Source organism: Prionailurus viverrinus, chromosome A3 (genome assembly GCF_022837055.1).
Source record: "Prionailurus viverrinus isolate Anna chromosome A3, UM_Priviv_1.0, whole genome shotgun sequence".
Taxonomy (NCBI): domain Eukaryota; kingdom Metazoa; phylum Chordata; class Mammalia; order Carnivora; family Felidae; genus Prionailurus; species Prionailurus viverrinus.
Genome location: NC_062563.1, coordinates 42,881,814 through 42,897,098, shown reverse-complemented (window position 1 = coordinate 42,897,098; position 15,285 = coordinate 42,881,814). Strand labels below are relative to the sequence as shown.

Here is a 15,285-nt window from a genome sequence, read left to right as displayed (position 1 = left end):
TAAAGACCTTTCTTTTATTTTCCAGCAGGTGGCGATATAGTGTAATTTTTTCCCCTCTTACCTAAACTGCTTTACGGCTGTATTTGGGAGCACACACTTTACACCCACCACCTGCTCTTCTGGCGGGGTCACTGAGGCTGTCATAGTTACCCGTGCACTAGTGTCTCACCAGTGCTGAGGTTGCCAGGGTTGCTGGCGCGCGGCTGGGTCTGCTAGGGTCATGGGTACTGCTGCTGCCCAGGGTTGTTGGGGATACCACGGTCTCGGAGGCCTCTGCCACTGCCAGGGTCACTGGGTTTACAGGCACCACTGCTGCTGTTCCCCTGGTTTTCCTGCCTCCATGAGGTCCAGTCTACCCACCTTCAACGTACAGATGTATGGTTCTCTGTGGAGTCCTGATGTGCTGTTGAGGAACCCCTGTTGGGTGATGGGTGCCCTACTCATTGCAAATTAAAGGGAGAAACAAAAGATTTCTCATGCTGCCATGTGCTGATGTCACTCCCCCCAAATTTCTTAACAGTTCATGCAGATTTTGCTATTTGCTCATAATATAAAAATGTCACAAATCGCTTACCATCTGCTAAGGTCAAGTTCTAGCCAGAGACTGGTGCTATGGCTCTGTGTGCCCCCACCCAGGACATCACCTGTCCCAGGAGGTGGAAATCCACTTTGTCGGTCCCTCCTGCTCACCAATCAGTAGCGACCTGGACGAATGACCAGACCAGGCCCTGGCCCACTGGTATTACCTGCTTGCAGATACTAGGGAGGCAAGCCTGTTACAGGTTGCCTCTTCCTAAACACTCAGTTAGACTAGTTTTTATTTTCCAGTCACTTTGACATCTTAATACAACATTGACGTACTTAAAAAAAAGTTATCACATTTTTTATTGCAAAATCATACTCATTGTAGAATAACTGAAATTTAGACTCTGAACAGGAAAATAAAAATCCTTTCTAATTTTCCACGAATAGAAAAAATCCCTGGTGATATTTTGTGGATTCCTGCCAAGTTGATATATAAATGCTAAGTATAAGAACAGGTTTAGGGATAAAATTAGGATCATAAAAGAGATCCACTTTTGTGGCCAGAATGCTTCAAATGTATATTCACTATTATATCAGTAACATTTCCTAATGTAATTAAATATTCCTCTACACTGTAATTTTTATTAGTCTTATTAAATAGCCATTCCATAATTTATTTAGTCCTTTATCTAGACATACCTGGAAGGCTGTTTCTAAGTTTTAAAGTTCTGCGATGAACATCATTTTATATGTCTTTGTATTTCTGTTTATTTCCTCAGGCAGAATTTCTAAAAGGGGGAATTTAGGGTAAAAAGGAATGAATGTTGGAAGATTCTTGATCCATATTGCCATATGATTGCTATTTATAATGCATATGAACAATTTATTTGTTTCACCAGCAGTGTGTAAGAATTCCACAATCAGCCCCCATGGTTCAAGATTGAGAATCCTACATTTAAAAAATCTAGTTTTGCCAATTCAGTGGGCAAAAATGGTACCTTGTTGTTTTGAGTTATAAATTTTTCCATGACCATTGAGTTTATCTTCTTGCATTCTCACTGCTCATTTGTATTGCTGCTTTATGAATAAGGTTAGCAAAGCATCAAGCCATAAAGATAATATCTTTTGCCTATTTTTTCTTTCATATTCTTTTTGATTTGTTAGAGCTTTTCCTATATTAAGGACCTTAGCCAAATTTCTGTCATTTATGTTACATATATATTTGCCCAATCTTTTCTTTTATATGTTGCATTTTGACTTACAGAAAGTTTCCCCCTATATTGCATAAACCTATTAATTTTTGCAAATACTTATTTTAACTACCACCTAGAACAGTGTATCGATTTGCAAACACTGCCTTTCTGTACTCACAGTTCACTGAACAATTTTACTCAAACTACTCACAAACATCTTTGACATTGTGTTTGTCCTCACTTGATCACTGTTGAGTTGCCTTTCGAGTCACCTAGAAGTTGTTCTGGGCGCATTGTGGTAGTCATTGGTGCTATCTGATAAATGTTTCTAGCTGTCCACAGTTTGGGTCCGTGATGACATCCCTTTGTGGTTGGGTGGGGTCCTGTAAGCCATTTTAATTAATGAGTTTTGAGTGGCAGTGACTGATACATAGTGTCATTTCTAGGCTGAACCATTGACTGGTCAGGGCCAAATGCCGTGGGACACCCTCTTTCCCTCGGCACAGTGACTAGCAATGTTCCAGATGCAAGCTCTGTTCTCTGAGAGACTGTGATAAGCAGAGCTCACTATTGACCATGGTGATGTGTAGCTGAATGAGAAATAAACCTTTGTGGTCTGAAGCTTCTGAGCTTTTGGGGCTATTTGTTACCACAGCATAATGTAGCCTCTCCTTACTGACACAGTTCATCATGTCCCCTTAATTTGGGTTATATCAGATGCACCATTAAAAAAAAAACAACTCTGTGTAATGCAGTCCCTGGAATTTTTATCCCAAGCCACAAGTGGCCATCTGTATACTATTAGAGCAGCTGCTGTTTTCATTTTTCCTAAATTGTGTATTCTTACTTTTGACAACTTATCCACCTACTGAATTGCTTTTTATTTGGGGGATGAATAAAAACCTTTTAATCTGAAAAATATTAAGCACAACAAAAGTAGAGTGAATAGTATAATGAATCCCCACGGATCCATTGCTGAGCTTTAACAATGACCAGGCTTGCAGAAATTTTGAAAGGTTTTATGTAGTAATATTTCTTACTTAGTTTTGGTAAATATTTTCCTTTTGCTTTTATGCTTAGAAAGTCCCTCTCTGCCACAATATCAGTGATTGGATTATATTTCCATGCAGCTGTTTTGTGTGTTCATTATTTGTCACTTCTACTCTTTTCTGTACTCTGTGTTGAAGGTGGTGGTGAATTCACAAAGGGCTTTAAATGGGGATGGTGGATCCTCCTGTAAGGAGCTACGCTTACGCTTACTTTCAGAAGGCTGCTGGCTTCACCTGTAGGAGAAAGGGGCTGGTCTCAGTTTGTGTTCCTCCATAAAAAGACCCTGAGACCAGGGCCAGGGAGCAGGTAGTTAATCTGGGGGGAGGTGGTCTCAAGAAGCCTAAGTTAGTGGCAGGGGGACAGGAAACAGGGAAGGGAGAAACATCCAACCGAGTGTGAGCTGATGAACAGGTTGTCCCTGTGGGAGCTGGGGTCAACCTCTCTGGAGAGCCCCTGTGACCCTGCCACCAGGACAGTGCAGCTGGGTGGTGGCCCCTGGGGTGTTAAGTCCTCCCAGTCTGGGCTGTGTGCACACTGGGGAGCACACTCCACTGGAGCCTGGCAGGTCCTCACCCAGAGGAGCAGAGAGGCCGGCTGGCTGGTGAGCAGGAAGCCACGGCTGGCTGGAGCTGTGTGCCACAGCCAAGTCACCAGGATCACGGCGTCTGCCTCATGTCCCCATCGGGTTCCACGGGAGTTCAAGAGTGTGCTGGTGGTGTCATGATCTCTGGAAAGGCCAACAATGGATGGTATGGTTGCCCTTGGCTTCTGATTAAATCCTTCCCTCAAGGCCATGTTTAATGGCGCCTATTGTTGCTTCTAATTATGACCTATTTTGCCATTTATCCACTTTGGAAGGAAGACCCTTATGCAATCCTGTCTCATTTCTAGCAGGATCCAAACACACCATGATTAACCTTTCTGATGTCAAGGGGGTTGGTGAAGGGTTTACATTCATGTCAATCCCTTAAGCTGGTTGGTGTTTTCACTGGGTTCAAATAAGCCACCGCCACCAATAAGGCCACAGGGTGAGTGACCAAGGGTCTTGGTTCTCCTGGGACTGGGAGCTCCTTGGAAGTGGGACTTTCAGTATTAAAAATGGGAAACCAAGATGGTTGACCATCCCACCTATGGCTGGCCAGCACTTAATAAGTTTCACCTAAAACCTGCCAGCCTTTTCTTCCATTTCTCTTGATCACAAATAACGGGGACTGTAAGTGCAACAATCATTTCAGAGAATGGATTGCAGGCTCCACACTTTGGCAGCTCTTGCTCAACTGTGAACCTTTGCTTGGTTTCAAAGCATAAATCAGGGCTCATGGAGTGTTCCTGAGAGCTCCTTGGCAGGAGGCATCCATTGCCTGCCAGAGGCCCCAACATTTGCTGCTACTGTGTCAGCCCCACTGCTCTGATTAAGTTTCAGCAGGCTGCACCAGGGCTCTGCCTCGCCAACACCCAATTCATCAGCATCTCCCTAGGCAGCCCTCTGCTCCCCTTGCCTTTCGAGCCACACTCTTGCAAGTGATCTCTCTTTACTGCATTCCAGCCCGAAGATCTGGGATCTGTGCTTGGGTCCTTCGAAATCCCACAGGGATTGATTCCTAAACAATCAGTGCTCTGTCTCATCTGTGCCTCAGAGGGCTTTCTGTAGCCTCATCTTTAAATATTCCTGTAGCCTTGTCTATTTCTGTAGCCTTGTCTTTAAATATTCCCTCTGGTAGCAATCCTGAACCGTGATTACTAAGAGGTTGGGTGTAGCCGTCAGAGCCAGCCTGGGTAGCTGTACTTCCTCAAGATGCGGAAAGAAGTTCATGAATCAACTGTCACTTTCCAGGCCCTCTGTGTTGTCGGAATTGCCTTCTGGTTGTCAGGACAGCGTCAGACTCCGTGGTCCCCAACGTCTGGGCTCTGTTACTCCACCAGTCTCTGCAAAGGCTGCGTCTTTCTGACCAGCAAACACATCACCTTACTGGTCCTTTATTACCCAGACAGCGATGACTCCAAGCCTAAGATTAGGTTTTGTCAACCTGCACCCTCGAGATGGCAGCAGATGGCAGTGGGTGTCGGCCCACGTCCCTTAGACCTTCTGTGCACTGTGATTTCCGAATGCCAGCACCGCATCGGCATCTCTTTGTGGAAGGGCTTTCTCCCAAGAGGCTGACAGCTGGTGGGCACACCTGCCCCAGGGGGGCCGCAAGTACTGTGGCATTTATGTGGATCAGGATTTTCACCTCTGATAGCTTCAGGGTCCAGCTTCGTGGTTTTCCAGTTTCCTGGTGGGACTGAGCTCTGGGTGTTCACAGTGGTGGCTGGCTCGATAACACACTTTCCTGGTCCCTTTCTTCCCTGTCACACCTCCCCATTCACTGCTGGTGTTCCCTTTGCCTCCCAAAGCAACTGCTTGAACAATCCTTGTTTCAGCGTCTGCTTTTGTGGGGGCTCCCAAACTAAGAAAAAAGTCAATTATTGGATTATTTCATAATTCAGGGGTCTAGGACTGTCACCTACTTCCCACAGAAGATGTGAAAAATGCTTTTACTATATGGTCAACACGTAGACTAGAAAGGGGAATAAAAAGTTGCCTCCTCTTTTTTCTTGTCTGCTCCTTGCTGCCTCAAGTATTCATTGAGCAAATTTAGGAGATACAAACTCAAATCCCTAAGGAGTCAGGTCGGTGATGTTTATGTGGAGAACAAATGTCAGACAATTGGGAGTGGGGAGGTCTGTGGTGAAGAACACATCCCCAGAAAGGTCTCTCGACTCTTTTTCCTCTTCCTCTATCATTACTATGTTGGTCAAACAAAACCTACCTGCAGGATGCTAACATTCAAAGACAAGCATAAGACCTACCTTTGTCCACTAGGTAATTATCTGACTCCTTTGTTTAGGTGGAGACCATCTTTCAGAGGTGGACTTTCCTTTAGAGTAGACCAGACAACTGAAATAACTGAGAGGAGATCTTTGCTCATGTATCATATACCATCATGCACGAGATTCTACAGTTCTTTCCCCCCAAATTGTCACCCTGAAATAAGGAAAGAACCACTCCCACAGCTTGGGGTTTCGAAAGTCGAATGAAAAATCATGTATTTTTCATTATACTTCACTTTCTAAAATATTTACATGCTGTCATCTGAAGATAAGTCATAACAATTTTTCTCTTAAGTTTTGGAGCAGTTGGCATGCTTTCCAGAACAATCACACTTGAAAGGGCCTTTTTAGTTGCGACAGGGGAGGCTACAGATGGAGGAGAGAGAAATACTCAGACTTAAGATGCGGGGAACAGTTCAGAAGTTGTGGAAAATGACAGGAGCCACTGGGGGATGTGCTGCATTGAATGACTTGTGCATTTGTAAATTGCGACTGAGGGCGGATGTCACCTACATGTCTCTCTGTCGGCCTTGTGTGTCAAAAAAATGCTTCTCAGTGGAAATCCATGTCTGCTGGACATCTGCCAAGTGTCCCCCAGGGGACTTGTTGTCAGTCGGTCCTGGGCTTGGATGTGTGACCATTTCTCTCCAGCCACACAGTGAACAGTGCGATATGCAAACAAGCTGCTTGTGCGTCTAAGTTTCATCCTAACAACTCCCAAGGGTTGAGGCACTGAAATGGCACTGAAATGGGGCAGCACCATCGCCTCCTACCCCCTCACCCCTCGATCCTGTCGCTAAGCCCCCTCTATAAACTGAACTGTGCTTTTCAAGCATCAGGGGCCCTTGTGGCTGTCTCAGATGGGCTGAATGTCAATGGCATCATGAGAATTTTTGCAAGCTTCTCTTCTGAGGAACGATATTAGAGAATGAAGGAAAGATGACTCTCAAGGTGCCAGATGAGAATGAGTTGTAATGGGATCAACGGTCAGCCATCTTGGCTTTCAAAAAGGGAGTCAGGTGACATCAAGAGTAACTAAAAAAGTGTCCATACTGTTTCTGCACTGCTCGAGTCTGGCAAAATCTCTTTTTTTGACTATCCCTTCTAAGACTGAAAGGTGTATGGTTTTCTAGGGCTGCCGTAGGAAAATACCACAAACTGGGTGGTGTAAACCACAGAAATATATTGTCTAGACATTCTGGAGGGTCAAAGTCAAGGTGTTGAGAAGGCTGGTTCCTTCTGAAGGCTGGGAGTGAGAATCTGTCCCATGCCTCTCCCCTAGCTACTGACAAGTTTGGGTGTTCCTTGACTTGTAGAGGCATCACCCTGATCTCTGCCTTCATGTTCTCTTGGCACTCTTCCTGTGCATCTGTGTCCAAAAATATAAAAAAAAATCATGTTTTTTATAACATGATTTTTTAAAAATGCTTATTTATTTTTGAGAGACAGACAGAACGTGAGCAGGGGAGGAGCAGAGAGAAAGGAAGGCACAAGACACACAATCTGAGGCAGGCTCCAGGCTCTGAGCTGTCAGCACACAGCCCGACGCGGGGCTCGAACCCACGAACTGTGAGATCATGACCTGAGCCGAAGTCAGATGCTTAACTGACTGAGCCACCCAGGTGCCCCTAAATTACCTTTTTAACACAGACATCAGTCATATCAGATTAGGGGCCCACTCTGCTCCAGAATGAACTCATCTTAACTAATTACATCTTTCATGGCCCTATTTCCAAATAAGGTCCCTTCTGAGATATGGGGGGGGGGGGTTAGGATTTCAATATATGAGTTTTGACTGGGGGGCGGGGAAAATGCAGCCCATAACAGAGAAGAAACATGGTGTTATATTTCTATCGAGACTTCTGGAAGATTTCAACGGTTTAGAAGAAACTTCTCCATCAGAGGTCTGAAAAGCCAGTGTGGGGGTAGACAACTGCCACTTGACATTACCGGAGTGGAAAAGAAGGGGCTCTGTTAGCAACCTTCTGACTGATCTCTGACCCTTCAAGTTCTAAACCTTTCCAACAGAACCACATTTGCTAGTTTTGGAGCCCACCAGAGAGAGAAGTGTCTCCCCTAATTTGGGGTCAAGATTCCCCCTCAGGCATTGGAGGGGAGCAAACGGCAGTTGGAATAGAGCCTGACGGGTTGTGACAAACAAGAATGCTAATGGCGTCATGTCCACGTAGAAGGAGCACATGAACATAAGCCCCAAGCAAGAGGAAAAGTGGATTCAGAGAAGGACACACAGAGCCAGTGAGAGACAGGAACTATAAACATGGCCAAGACCCACGACCGTGGGGCCCCAGTGGGAATCTCCACACACTCTCGTGGCTGGAGCCCTGCAGCCACGCTGGGTCCAGAGCGTCTGTCTGGTCCCAGCCTGTACGAGGTTCTGCCTGAATCCCCCCTCAGTGCCCTTGTCTCTCCTCGTGCATCCCTATAAGAAACCCCTGAAGTTGAGCCACTGGGCCCCTGCTCCTGCAGCTCAGAGACAAACCAGAGCATCTGGCTTGGTAATCAATCCCTTCAACATACCACCTGGATAGGGTTGTGCAGTGTTCCAGAAAACGAGTCACCTCTGCCGCCTTTTCCTAGTCACTGGGGATGTTTTTTTAGGTTTTATTTATTTTGAGAGAGACAGAGACAGCATGAGTGGGGGTGGGGTGGAGAGAGAGAGAGAGGGGTGGGGGAGAGGGAGAGAGAGAATCCCAAGCAGGCTCCATGCTGCCAGCTGTGGAGCCTGATGTGGGGCTCAAACCCATGAACCGTGAGATCATGACCTGAGCTGAAACCCAGAGTCAGAAGCTTAAATGATTGAGCCACCCAGGCACTCCAGCACTGGGGATTTTTTAAAACCATATTACCTTGTGGTCTTAGTATCTTAGGGTTACCGGATACATTTTCTAGAAGTCAGTTAGAGTAGCACCTCTCAAACTTGAGTGTGACCTTGTTAAAATGCAAATACTCTTTAAAAAAATTAAAAAAAATTTTTTTTAACATTTATTCATTTTTGAAAGGCAGAGAGAGACAGAGCACGAATGGGGGAGGGGCAGAGAGGGAGACACAGAATCAGAAGCAGGCTCCAGGCTCCAAGCTATCAGCACAGAGCCCGATGCGGGGCTCGAACTCACAGACCATGAGATCATGACCTGAGCCGAAGTCGGCTGCTTAACCGACTGAGCCACCCAGGCACCCCTAAAAATTTTTTTTTAATGTTTATTTTTTTTTGAGGAAGAGACAGAGACAGAGCATGAGCAGGGGGAGGGGCAGAGAGAGAAGGAGACACAGAATCTGAAGCAGGCTCCGGGCTCTGAGCTGTCAGCCCAGAGCCTGATGCAGGGCTTGACCTCATGAATAGTGAGATGACCACCTGAGCTGAAGTCGGACGCTTAACGGACGGAGCCACCCAGGTGCCTCTAAAATGCAAACTCTGATGTATCAGGTGGGTGGGTGGGGCGGAGCCTCTGCATTTCTCACGAACTTGCAGGTGGGCCAGTGGTCACACTTTGAGCACCACTGATGTGGATTATTTTACCAAAGAAGAAAAGGAGGCACAAAGAAGCTAAGGACTAATCTGAAGTCCTATGGCCAGAAAGGGTTAGGATTGAGATGAGAATACTGGCCTCCCAGCTCTCAAGCTCAGGTCTCTAACTTGCTCATCCCAGTCCTTAAAAAAGTCCCTGCAGCAGAAGCACACCTCTTGTCATGCAAGCTGGCTGTCTAGTGAAAATGAAGATGGGGACAGGCCAGCAGAAGAGCCCAGGGTTCTGATGATCCAGTGCCCCAGGTGCTTCCCTGGGTGTGGAGCCTGTGACAGCTGTGATCGGGAGAGAAATCACGGATGGAAAGACACAGGGGCCTGGCTGTGTTCCAATAAAACTTTATTTGCAAAGACAGCTAGTGCGTTGAGTCTGGCCTGTGGGCCAAAGTCAGCTGAGTCCCTCTCTAAGGGGCTGCACTTTGTTTGACCTACTGTTTACTATTTAGGGCCCAGACACTGTTGATTTTTGTCCATTGAGATGGTTTAGTCCATTAAGACTAGGAATTGCGGAAGCAAGAAACAATTTGAGGATCCCAAAGTTAAAATTTACACCTTAATTTAATCAAATCAAATTGAACTCATTTAAGCAATTCTTTTACAAATTTTATACTTCATAGTATTCATAGATTTGGATTCCATAGAAATATGAAAAAGGACATGAGAACAAAAGTTAAGGAATGATTTTTGAAGCCATGGTTGGTGAACAGAGGGGAGAAAATGGGATAGGAGAAGACTTAGCCTAAAAAAAAACCCACACTGTTAGGCCCAAACTTAGTTCTGAGCTTCCTAGCAGCCAAGGGAAAGAATGAACCTCATTTCTAATGTCTTAGAATGGGTTCACTAGAAGCAGAGCCCAAGGCAGGGACTTGAGCTCACCAGGTGTATTAAGAACATGCACTAAGGGGAAATGTGTCAATGAGGGAGTGAAACAAGATAGGCGAGGTAGGAACCTCAAAACGGTATGCTCTCAAGCAAAGTCAACCCTTGCTTGGCCTGATTCACTGGGGTCTCTGGAGCATACATTACACCACGGAGTGGTACCTACTGGGGCCAAGTGGTCTGGCCTCTTCTCCCTGAATCAATCATTGGCTGTGGGCTGCCTCCTGGGTGTGTGTGTGGGCATAACCATCTGGATGAAAGCCTCCCGTCAGCTAGGGCAATTCTACAGGGAAGGGGCAGCTGTGTGAGTCATTGTAGCTGGGGGGTTCCCCCTCCCCACCTCACCCCCACCCGATAAAGGGGACGTAATGGGCACCACTGACGTTCACCACAGGTACAGTTTTCTATAGGACTTTTAATCTTTCAACCATCCAATTTCATTCATGTATTAATTCCACATCTACTTATTGAACAGCTGATCCACTTTGCAAGCACTAGGCCAGTTTCTGAGACTAGCTGGAGAGGAAAACACCTGTTCTCTGACCTTAGGAAATGTATAGAAAACGTTGCCTTCACGATTATCAAAAAGGTAAGTGTTGGTGAGGATGCAGAGAAAGTGAACCCCTGTGCCCTGTTGGTGGGAACGTAAGTTGGTGCAGCCACTATGAAAAACAGTATGGAGGTTCCTCAAAACATTAAAAACAGAACTACCATATGATTCAGCAGCCCCACTTCTGGGATAATCTGAAGGAAATGATAGTACTATTTTTTAAAAAATTTATTTAAGTAGACTCCATGCCCAGTGTGGAGCCCAAAGTGGGGCTGGAACTCATGACCCTAAGCTCAAGCCCTGAGCTGAGCTCAAGAGTCAGATGCTTAAACGACTGAGCCACCCGGGTGGCCCTGAAATTACTATCTTTAGATACATGCACCACTATTTCACGTCAGCGTTATTCACACTAGCCAAGAAATGGACACAACCTAAGTGTCCATCAATGCACGAATGCATAAAGAGAATACTGTATATACACATACATATATACCACCACCCCCCCCACACCAGAATATTATTCAGCAATAAAAAGAAGGAAATCCGCCATTTGTGCCAACTTGGATAGACCTTGAGGGCATTATGCTAGTTAGTTGTCCACTCTAATTTTCTTCAATATTTTTACCTGTCTAAGCTACTGTTAAATTTCGGGTGTTTCATACCCATACCTATTTTAGTGATATAAATGTGTAAATAATAGGTTCATGTATATTTCACATAGACCATAAATAACAAAGATAAACATAAAATGGATGCATTTTGCAATTAATTTGTAGCAGTGCTAGTTTATATATCCAAATATGGCCATATCTGTTTCATCCATTTGAAATTGGCCAAAATCCAAGAAGCAGACTTTCTAAAAATTCCTAAAAGGCACTTGCAAAAGTCCATATACTAAACCTCACACACTTGTCTTTCCCTCAGTGAGGACCTGGTTACTCTTACTGTACCACCATTGTTGTAATCTTAAAAAAAAATGTTTTTTAATGTTTATTTTATTTTTGAGAGATAGAGACAGAGTTTGAGCAGGAGAGGAGCAGAGAGGGAGAGGGAAATATGGAATCCGAAGCAGGTTCCAGGCTCTCAAGCTGTCAGCACAGAGCCCGATGCGGGCCCCGAACCCACGAACTGTGAGATCATGACCTGTGCTGAAGTCGGATGCTTAACTGATTGAGCCACCCAGGCACCCCACCATTGTTGTAATCTTGGGAAAATGCGACTCCTGCCCATGGCTGGTTAGACAGGCAAACTAAAAGCATCAAGAGGGTATCACTATCACCTGATGGTAAGTCCAGTCCTGAAGAAAACTCTAAATACAACAAAATGATTAAGTACTCTTGAGTGGTTGGTGTTGTGGCACAAATGGCGATAATTTGGCACATCACAAGGGCACTAGAAGACTCAACAGTTTGGCAATTCAAATGTGGAGACTTCTATCCGAGGTCCAGGACTCTTAGAGCTGGGACAGGCCATCCCCAATGTGCCCTGAGTTCTTGACACATAAAATTCACAAGCTTAGTGAAAACAAAACAAAACAAAACAAAACAAAACAAAACCAAAACCCTGTGCTTTACTCCAGAAAGTTTTGGGGGGACAGGTTAAGCATCCACAATGGCCTGGATCAACACCAACCCTTCCCGGGGCACTTCTCACTACCAAACACTGGTATATTTATCTCATTTACACCTTACAATGATCCCAGGAGAAATGTAGGATTATCACAATTTTACAGGCAAGAAAACAGAGGCGCAGCGAGTGAGGTCAAGTCATTTGCAGATACACCCAGACGCTGACTGATGGAAATGGGACCTGAACCCAGAAGACTGATCCCAAGGCCTGGCTCAGGTCTTGTCTGATGTAACCCCTACTCTGAGATGCATGGAGGGTACCAACTTCCCCTCCATTGGTCGCTGACCTGGCTGCCCTCCCTTTGGGGGCTCTGCCTTGGTCTCTTTTCCTTGAGTTTGTCCATTCCTGGGCTAATCCCAGGGATGGGCAACCTGGAAATCCTGTGGCTCACAGCCCTGCCATTGGAATATCGTGGATCCACCACCCCGTTTGCACCCAGACTCCACTGCCTGGGGGCTGCTCCCAGCTGTTGTGTGACAAGGTGGGGGTGCCAACACAGACCCCAGGGTGGCCGTCCTTCCTCCCAGGTCTTCACAGGGGTCAGACTAACATCACCATCTGAAGGCACCTCCGCCACCTTACTCCCCCTCCCCTTTGCCCTTTAAAGGAGTCCCCTCTGATAAATCTGCACGGCTAACCCTGTTTGGAGGTCCATTTCTTGGATGCCCTGAGCTAATGCACTGCCCCATTCCCTGCTCCTTGTTTCATTCTCATCACCTCCACTGGACACCCCACCTTCCACCCCTCCCTCCAGAGGACCTGGGCCTGGTGGGCGCAGGAATGATCTTACCTTGTTGACGCCATCGGCCATGGCCTGAAGCGTGAGCTCCCGGGGTCCATCCACTGTCTTCCCGTTGTCTGTTGGGCCCCAGCTGGCACTGTAGATGTCGATCAGCTGAGGCATGTGGCTGATGGAAGAGGCCTCAATGATGTCTGTCATGAATGGCTGGTCTAGCATCCGGATACCTGTGGACCCAATTGGACAGGGAAACACCATGTTTTGGTCCCCCAGTGCACTGGAGATGGGGGAGGGGTGGTGAGGGCTCAGGTCCTGGGTGTGGTTGGAGGGCCTGCCACCTGGGTGTCCTGAGGGATGCTGCAGAATCTGGAGTCCAACCTCAGGCTGTGTGGGCTACACCTTTAGAGGCTAAAAGAACGACACATACACTGTCCCACTCAATCCTTTTAGGACTTCACCCACACCTTTCCTTATATAACTGAAGAAATTTTTTCCCACTGGAAACTTTACTAGAATTTCTAATGGGGAGAGACCACCTTTGCTGAAGAGATTCCTTGATAAGTCTATTTCCTTTTTTCTTCTTCTTTTTTTTTTTTAGCGTGCTCGAGAGAGCACGTGCATGTGAGCAGGGGGTGGGAAGAGGGAGAAAGAGAGAGAGAGAAAGAGAATCTTAGTGTGGAGCCCCATGTGGGGCTCTATCCCATGGCCCTGGGATCATGACCTGAGCCGAAATGAAGAGTTGGACATTCAATTGAGTGAGTCACTTAGGCGCCTCTTGATAAGTCTATTTCTTTTATTTCTTTTTTTATTTTTTAATTTAATGTTTTATTTACTTTTGAGAGAGAAAGAGAGGGAGAGAGAGAGAGAAAAAATGAGCAGGGGGAGGGACAGAGAGAAAGAGGGAGACACAGAATCCGCAAAGCACGCTCCAGGCTCTGAGCTGTCAGCATAGAGCCAGACACGGGGCTTGCACTTGGGAACCACAAGATCATGACTTGAGCCGAAGTCGACATTCAACCAACTGAGCCACCCAGGTGCCCCGACAAGTCTATTTCTAGGTGGAAGCTCAGCCTCCAGTGACTGGGTATTGACCAGGGGCCAGAGGAGGAGGGCGGGGAAATAAACCCACTGTGTGTGACAGTGGGCTGGGGGGAATTCAACTGATATTAAAATTTTAAGAGAAAATCCTAGAGGTTAAGGGGCAGAGAGAGGAATAGGGACAGTGCAAAGATCGAGGGAGTCAGAAAAAGATGATTCCCAAGTTGCATGGTAGCTAGAAGGGGCTGTGGGGAGGACAGAAATGTTGTATGGGTAATTCTGAAATATCCTGGAAATGGGGTGCATGATACAACCCCCTCCTCTTTCTCCCCTATGTCACCTTGGTAAAGTTTGTGCTACTCCAATAACCTGTAGGAGCGACTTCTTGCTGGGACATTAAAAAATTTGAGTCCTGCAGTCCACCAGTGTGTGTGGGTAAGCCTGAGCTGCACAAACGGATGCAGAAGGGACATGCCTGTGGGCGTCCACAGTTCACACCACCTTCCGGCTGTCCAGAACAAGCCTCTCCAGGGTGAATGCAGCAGCCGCCACTGGGATGGGCATTTTGCCCTACTACTACCCTCCAGACATTGCTGCTTGGTGCCATGTCATACTGTTCTCTGCCTGACACGCTATTTCTCTTCGGTGCTAAGCAGCCTAGAATGTGAGAGTTGCTGACCTAAGTTGTTCTGTCCACAGGAGTCAGGAAGTAAAGGGGCCAGGCTCTACACCATCAAAACCTGGATCCTGACACCTCTTACCTATATTTACCATGGCCAAAAGACATGATTGCACAAACATCTCTCTCTAACATAGCATAACATTTAAATAAGGACAACCCAGGTCCTTGCAGGGCTTGTGATGCTGACATGAAATTGTCTTCTCTCTAAGGGTCTCTCCTCCCTCCTCAGTGTCCCATAGCTACCCTTTGTCCTTGCATACAACTTCCCCCAGTGCTCCTCCTTCTCCTGACTAACGTATGTGTTTAGTAGGCATTTCCCCAGCAGTCTTTCCGGATCTGGCATCCCCCATGAGCATCACACTTTCAGCCTTCCAGTATAATTATTTGCTTGTGAGTCTCATTTGTGGAAGATTACAACCTAAAGCAAGCACTGCTAAGAGAGTCATCCAAAATAGGGGGTGGGGAGGACATGGAGGAGGCAAAGTCTCTGCACGGCTCTTGTTTCTGTTTTTGGAAGCCACTGCCGACTTTTGACTTCGGTCAATGACAATTTGTTGATTGTACCTTCACCACCTCCTGGAAAAC

General features: G+C 46.3%; 1 protein-coding gene across 2 annotated transcripts in view; it reads right to left on the bottom strand.

Annotated features, from left to right (window-relative positions):
- The window catches only part of PCSK2 (proprotein convertase subtilisin/kexin type 2), a 272,641-nt gene that overhangs the window by 29,629 nt on the left and 227,727 nt on the right, over nt 1-15,285 (bottom strand). For both annotated transcript variants that reach the window (XM_047853203.1, XM_047853204.1), the window contains one exon: nt 13,032-13,207. In XM_047853203.1, coding sequence (XP_047709159.1) covers nt 13,032-13,207 — 176 coding nt within the window. The remainder of the gene's footprint in view (nt 1-13,031; nt 13,208-15,285) is intronic.